Source organism: Nicotiana attenuata, chromosome 7, assembly GCF_001879085.1.
Source record: "Nicotiana attenuata strain UT chromosome 7, NIATTr2, whole genome shotgun sequence".
NCBI classification, from domain to species: domain Eukaryota; kingdom Viridiplantae; phylum Streptophyta; class Magnoliopsida; order Solanales; family Solanaceae; genus Nicotiana; species Nicotiana attenuata.
In genome coordinates this window covers 102,085,156-102,093,015 of record NC_031995.1, presented here as the reverse complement: position 1 = coordinate 102,093,015, position 7,860 = coordinate 102,085,156, and the positions used below count along the sequence as shown (strand labels likewise).

The following is a 7,860-nucleotide window of genomic DNA, read 5'->3' as shown; positions in this document are numbered from 1 at the left end:
GGAACTCACAATCAAGAAGTATCAAGCAATAAGGAAGGCAACCACATCAATTAAGGCAATTAAGGGTCAAAGCAACACGTATGAATTAGAGGAAAGCACAACATCATATGGAGCATATAGAGACAATTTAAGCAATTATTAAACTCAATCATAACGGAATACTTTCCACATATTGAACGTAAGGACCTAAGAACCCATGAGAAAATTTCCCACAAATAAGTCCGAGCACACATTCGTCACCTCGCATGCACGGACTACAATTAGCATAGAAGACTCAAATCCTAAGGGGAAGTCCCCCACACAAGGTTAGGCAAGATACTTACCTCAATCCGGCCAACTCGATACTCAATTTAGCTTTTCATTTACCGATTCATCAACGCTCGGCTCAATCTAGCCAAAAACAACTTGAATACATCAAACAATGCAAGAGAAAACAATTTCAATTGACAAAACCATTTATTATACAATTTGCAAAAAGTCAACTCCCCGGGCCCGCACCTCAGAACCCGACAAAATTTACAAAAATCAAACACTCATTCCGCTACAAGTTTACCGATACAAAAGTTATCTAATTCCGATACCATTTGGTCATTCAAATCATCATTTTACATTTTTGAAAGATTTCACAATTTTCTCAAAATTTTCCTTTAGATTCTCATGAATTTGATGTTAAATCTAAGATATAATCACAATATATAGTTGGAAATTGATTAGAGATACTTACCCAATGATTTGGAGAAGTTTGGGTCTTTGGAAAATCGCGCATGTAGGTTTAGGGTTTGAGAAAATTGAAAAATGAGTGAAAATCTCGTCAAAAACCTTACTTAACAGGCCTCAGATGTCGCATTTGCGACCCAAGGTTCGCAATTGCGAACCTTCGCAAATTGCGAACAAATCAGGGCTAGCAGAAGTCGCATTTGCGACAAAAAGTTCGCATTTGCGAACTGGGAATCGCAAATGCGATGAAAACGTTCGCATTTGCGAAAACACCAGAAACCAGCAATTTTTCCCGACACGAAAATGAGCATAACTTCCTCATACGATGTCCAAATTCGATGATTCTTTTTCCTATGGCTCCGAAATTTCGATACGGATCTAATGGGTCAAACAAAATTGAATTAGGATCTCATTTGCTCATTGTGGTATTATTTTTGCTTGAAGAAACGACGATGAAGCATCTAAAAACAAGCACAACATAGCCTAAACCTATCCGAAACTCACCCAAGCCCTCGGGGCTCCAACCAAACATGCACGCAAGTCTAAAAATATCATACGGACTTGCTCATGCGATCAAATCGTCAAAATAACATCAAAAACTACGAATTTAACCTCAAAACTCATGATTTTCTAACTTTTCAGTCGGACGTCCAAATCACGTCAAATCAATTCCGATTCTCACCAAATTTAACAGATAGGACTTAAATATCATAACAAACTTGTACCAGACTACGGAACCAAAATACGGGCCCGATACCAACGAGTTCAAACATTAATTCATTTCTTTATTTCCTTTGAAAACCAGCACAACAATTTTCTTCAAAAATTGTTTTCTAAGGCTAGGGACCTCGGAATTTAATTCCGAGCATACGCCCAAGTCCCATATTTTACCGCGGATCTCCCGGGATCATCGGAACACAGATCCGGGTCCATTTACCAAAAATATTGACCAAAGTCAACTAAAAACCAAATTTTTAACTCTAGAAATTACTATATTTTTCATATTTTCACATAAACGCTTTCCGGTTTCACGCCCGGAATGCGCACGCAAGTCGATACACATAATATGAAGCTACTCGTGACCTCAAGCTGCCGAACCAGATGCAATTGCTCAAAACGACTAGTTGGATCGTTACAATTAGTTTTTTATTTGATTGTTTTTTGCTTAAGAGACTTTTTTGTTTTTATGGTTTTTGATTTAGAGATTATCAGAGAAGTTTAAAAAGGATCTGCAGGCTGAAGCTACTAGAATAAATCAGAAAATATCTGTATCAGAAAGAAAGATTCAAAATGATATCAAGGTAATATCATTAATTTCAGTTAGTCTAAGTTCAGGACCTTGTGTCCTTAACTTTTGAACTTGTAACTCAAAGTTAAGGACTGTCTGTCCCTAACTTTTTTACTTGTAAGCCTAAGTTCAGGACCATCTGTCCTGAACTTTGAAACTTGAAACTTGAAGTTCAGGACCAAGTGCCCTTAACTTTTTATCTTGTAAGTCAAAGTTAAGGACCATGTGTCCTTAACTTTTGAACTTGGAATTCAAAGTTAAGGACTGCCTATCCTTAACTTTTGAACTTGAAACTTGAAGTTAAGGACCTACTGTCCTTAACCTTTGATCTTGTAACTATAAGTGAAGGACTGCATGTCCTTAACTTTTGAACTTGAAACTTGAAGTTTAGGACCAAGTGTCCTTAACTTTTCAACTTGTAAGTCTAAGTTCAGGACCATCTGTCCTAAACTTTTGAACTTGAAACTTGAAGTCCAGGACCAAGTGTCCTTAACTTTTCAATTTGAAACTTGAAGTTCAGGACCTATTGTCCTTGACTTTTTAACTTGGAATTCAAAGTTAAGGACTGCATGTCCTTAACTTTTGAACTTGAAACTTGAAGTTTAGGCCAAGTGTCCTTAACTTTTGAACTTGTTACTCTAAGTTAAGGACTGCCTGTCCTTAACTTTTTTACTTGTAACTTGAAGTTTAGGACTACCTGTCCTTAACTTTCTAACTTAGTTTCTTTCACAAGATTTAAAGAAAAGTCTAGGATCAAAGATTGATACTTTGTTGAAGATTTTTGTGAAACCTGATGAAAGGAACATAGAGAGAGAATCTAGTGTTCCAATTACTAAAGATGGAGTTGATGATCATTGTGATGGTACAGAACCTACTGTTACAATTAACAAAGATTCAGGTGGTGATGAATGTGATGATACGAATGTGCATGCAGAAGTTCAGTATGAAAGCGATTATAGAGATGCACATCTAGATGATGAAACTGATATTGGCACTGAAATTGGGAAAGGTTAGATATAGATTTTGAATTTTTTGTCATTGACATTTATATTCAATAGCGTAATACATATAAACTTTTTTGTGATTACAAATATATGTAGAATCTATTGATGGAGTGGAAGTTCAAGATGTAGTAGAATGTAAAGACCAGAAAAATCCAAAAGAGACAGGAGTAACAAAAAAAATTATAAATGCGGAGTGCAATCTCAGGATTTAGAAAGTCCATCGGGAACAAGTGTCAGTGAGATTGTATGCAAATGTTTAGAAGGAACATATGATATGTCTACACCTCTCTCATATAAAGAGAAATTTGGGGTTCAAAATTATGCCAATCAAGGTTAGATGGAATTTTCATGATATGTTGAATGTTAGTTTTAGTGAACTATTAGAATGGGTATTAATTGTAAATGTTATAGAATCTTTTGAAGCTGCAAGGAAAGAAGATGGAGTGGAGTATTAAGAGAAAAGTGGAGTACAATCTCAAGACTTAGAAAATACCCAAGGAACAAGCATAAGTGAGATTGTTTCCAAATGCATAGATAGAACATGTGATCTCTCTACACCTCGCTCTCTTACCGGCAATATTGGAAGCCAAGAAAATGCTAGTGAAGATAATCATTTAACTGGGATGATCTTGACAATTGCAAATGGTTAGACAATATTTTTTTTAATTTTATACATGTTTGTTTTAATTAAAGATTAGTAACAAGTACTAATTGTGTTAGCTCTTGTAAATATTTTACAGAATCTTGTGAACTTGCAATTGAAGAACATGGAGAACAGTTGCAAGATAAAGGAAATGTGCAGTTGGAAGATAAAGAAAATGCAACCAATATGTCAGCTCAATTGTCTATTAAAAAAATACAAGAAAGCAGTTTGAATAAGACAGGTATTGATTGTGTCCTAAATATTATATTCATAATTGAAAATGCCAGTACATTTCAAAAATAATGTTCTTAGTTTTTGTCTCTTCATTTGACGACTTGCAGCAAACTAATATATATATATATATATATATATATATATAGTGTTGTCTGCAGAGCTAAACAAAGATGAAGCTCTTAACCAATATGCTAGGAAAAGGAAGAGAGATAGTATTGGTTATGATGGTCCATCATTTTCTATTCTTACTCCTACTCCTCCAAGTACACAAATGAGCATTGATGAGGGTTTGTCTATGGAGGTTGAAGGAAATGTTGAAGAAGAGCTTGGTCGAGGTAAAAGGAATAAGAAGCTTAGTTGGCAGTTGAAATCTCTTTTTGAATAGGAAAGTAAAACAGGAACATCGATGGCGCACAATGAAAATACTCCCAAGAATTCGGGCTGGATAAAATCAAAATATACTCGTAGATGTATTTTTCATTATGCCAAAGATGATGCAAAATTATTGAAAAAATTCATTGGGTGGTTGGGCAAGGAGAAAAGGAAAGGTCGCAAAAAAACGTAAGTCCCTTAATGTATTTCATTATTTGTTAATTGCTTAAATTCGTGTCCTTAACTTGTAATTTTAAATTTAGGACTAAGTGTATTTATACTGAAATTCCTAAAGTTAAGTGTTCTTAACTTCTATGATTGTAAGTCTAAGTTTAGGACCAAGTGTCCTTAACTTTTGAATTTGGAAATCAAAGTTAAGCACCAAGTGTCCTTGACTTTTCAACTTGGAATTCAAAGTTCAGGACCAAGTGTCCTTAACTTTTGAACTTGTAAGTCAAAGTTCAGGACCATGTGTCCTTAACTTTTGAACTTGTAAGTCTAAGTTCAGGACCAAGTGTCCTTAACTTTGGAAGTTGAAAGTCTAAGTTTAGGAACATGTGTGCTTTACTTTTGAACTTGAAACTTGAAGTTCAGGACCAAGTGTCCTTAACTTTTCAACTTAAAACTTGAAGTTCAGGACCAATTGTCCTTAACATTTCAAATTGAAACTCAAACTTCAGGACCAAGTGTCCTTAAATTTTGAACTTGAAAGTCTAAGTTCAGGACCAAGTATCCTCAACTTTTGAAGTTGGAACTATAAGTTAAGGACTGCCTGTCCTTAACTTTTATACTTGTTAGTCTAAGTTCAGGACAAAGTGTCATGAACTTTTGAACTTGTAAGTCTAAGTTCAGTACCATGTGTCCTTAACTTTTGAACTTGAAACCCAAACTTCAGGACCAAGTGTCCTTAACTTTTGAACTTGAAACTCAAACTTCAGGACCAAGTGTCCTTAACTTTTCAACTTGAAAGTCTAAGTTCAGGACCAAGTGTCCTCAACTTTTGAAGTTGGAACTATAAGTTAAGGACTGCCTATCCTTAACGTTTATACTTGTTAGTCTAAGTTCAGGACAAAGTGTCCTGAACTTTTGAACTTGTAAGTCTACGTTCAGGACCATGTGTCCTTAACTTTTGAACTTGAAACTCAAACTTTAGGACCAAGTGTCCTTAACTTTTGAACTTGAAACTCAAATTTCAGGACCAAGTGTCCTTAACTTTTCAAATTGAAAGTCTAAGTTCAAGACTAGATGTCTTTTATTAGGAAATGAGGACTAACTTCTAACTTTGATATTTTCAAAATTTTCAGGGACAAACTGATATATATGCTGATGATAATGATGTGAGAAATAATCCATACAAATTGTATCATCAAAAAATCAGTAGCAAAATGTTCTTCCTTGAGCTTTCAGATAGTAGCTTTGTACTTGATGATAAGGTTTGATAATTCGCAAGGCATTTATTTTCTTTATTCTTAATTTATTGTTTTTAATTATTTTATGACTGATGGATTTGTTTTATTTTTTGCCTTTTTATGAAGCATACATTGCCCTATATTATCTGAGAAAGAAGGAATGCTACCACCCTCGCGACCATCCTTTTCGTTGCACAACTACATATATACTTTTTGATAACTAAATGGTGCTTGTGTATAAGGATTTCAATGAAGATGCTACAGATGAGTTTTGGTGTGGTGATAATCAATTGTTTCTGATACCATATGTGTGGGCTGACAGTCGTAGATGTGGAATTGCTTGGACTGAGGTTGACAAAATCTTTTTTCCATGTCGGCTTCCTTCAGAAGATAATGATGCCGTGACACATTTTCTTTTGGGGGTATTGGACTTGAATGAGAAAAAGATTGATGTGTACGATTCCATATATAGTGAGCCATATGAGGCAGGAATGAATCACATTGAAATGTATGCACACATGATCCCCCACTTGCTAAAGTTCTCACAGTTTGAGAAACATCACAAGTCTTTTGAAAATGCATTCAACAAATTTGATATACAGTGGCAAAGATCACCAAACCAAACTGGATCGTACGTGTTGTTATTTGTTATATAATTTATATGTACTTTAGATTTATTGTTTAATTGACTCCATATCTTACATTTTTCTTAGGACTGATTGTGGTGCATTCCTAATCAAGTATGTGGAGTTGTTGATGATGGGAAAGGATGTGGAGAAATTCCAACCCGAAGACATAAAGGACTTTAGAAAAGAACTTGCAGCAAATCTTTGGGCACATGGAGAGTGAAAAAGAAATTTTGGTTATGATACACCACCAGAAAATATTGGCGACGACTATGATAGTGAAAATGAAACTTGTTGTCCGAAGGAGCTGTAGTTTAGTTGTAAAGAAAGTTAGTTGTAGTTGATTTTTTGTATAAAATTGCTGTAAAGAATCCATATGAATTCTGAAATATCTTGTAAATTCCTCAAAAGGCACTTTTATTTTGTTTGCATAGCATAATTTTTTGTCACAGTTATGCAAAATTACAATTTCAGAGTAATATGAAGGCATCATGTTATTAATTTCTTTATTTCTGTCAAGTATTGATTTGTCCATTTGCAATCCCTAAATTAAGTGTATTGAGCTTGTAAGTATTAGTTCAGGACCAAGTGTAATTGAACTTCAAATTCAAAGTTAAGGACCAAGTGTCCTTAACTTTTGAACTTGTAAGTCAAAGTTCAGGAGCATGTGTCCTTAACTTTTGAACTTGAAACTGAAATTTCAGGACCAAGTGTCCTTAACTTTTGAACTTGAAACTCAAACTTTAGGACCAAGTGTCCTTAACTTTTGAACTTGAAAGTCTAAGTTCAGGACCATGTGTCCTCAACTTTTGAAATTGAATCCTTAACTTTTGAACTTGGAACTGTAAGTTAAGGACCAAGTGTCCTTAACTTTTCAACTTGTAAGTCAAAGTTAAGGATTGCCTGTCCTTAACTTTTGAACTTTGAACTCAAACTTAAGGATTGTTTGTCCTTAACTTTTGAACTTGTAAGTCTAAGTTAAGGACTTCCTGTCCTTAACTTTTGAACTTTGAACTCAAACTTAAGGACTGTCTGTCCTTTAACTTTTGAACCTGTAAGTCAAAGTTAAGGACTCTGTCCTTAACTTTTGAACTTTGAACTCAAAAGAAACAAAAAGAGCGTAAGCAGAAGGAAATTTTGAAAATTCAGACATCTGCTCAAATAAGAATAATCTAAATGAATCTAATTTATAGCAAAAACTTAAAAGAGTCGATAAACACAAGTGGATATATCTACTATTCTCTATGCTTCCTTGAAAATGGATGGACTGCCGGAGAATATATACAAGTTGTTCTATTATGACCAATTCTTCTGNCGTTGCACAACTACTGATATTCTTTTTGATAACTATATGGTGCTTGTGTATAAAGATTTCAGTGAAGATGCTACTGATGACTTTTGGTGCGCTGGTGATAATCAGTTGTTTCTGACACCATATGTGTGGGGGGACAGTCGTAGATGTGGAATTGCTTGGACAGAAGTTGACAAAATCTTTTTTCCATGTCGGCTTCCTTCAGAAGATGATAATAATGTGACACACTTTCTTTTGGGGGTATTGGACTTGAAT

General features: G+C 34.7%; 1 protein-coding gene across 1 annotated transcript; it reads left to right on the top strand.

Annotated features, from left to right (window-relative positions):
- LOC109230325 (putative ubiquitin-like-specific protease 1B) lies at positions 5,892-6,516 on the top strand. Its single transcript, XM_019395836.1, has 2 exons — positions 5,892-6,298; positions 6,381-6,516. Exons 1-2 carry the CDS (start codon positions 5,892-5,894, stop codon positions 6,514-6,516), a joined length of 543 nt encoding a protein of 180 aa, XP_019251381.1.

Excerpts from the sequence above, each read along its gene's own strand:
- LOC109230325 (XM_019395836.1), top strand. The coding sequence starts at position 5,892 with ATGGTGCTTGTGTATAAGGATTTCAATGAAGATGCTACAGATGAGTTT. Across the intron at positions 6,299-6,380 it reads TCACCAAACCAAACTGGATC|GACTGATTGTGGTGCATTCC; the intron begins GTACGTGTTGTT and ends CATTTTTCTTAG.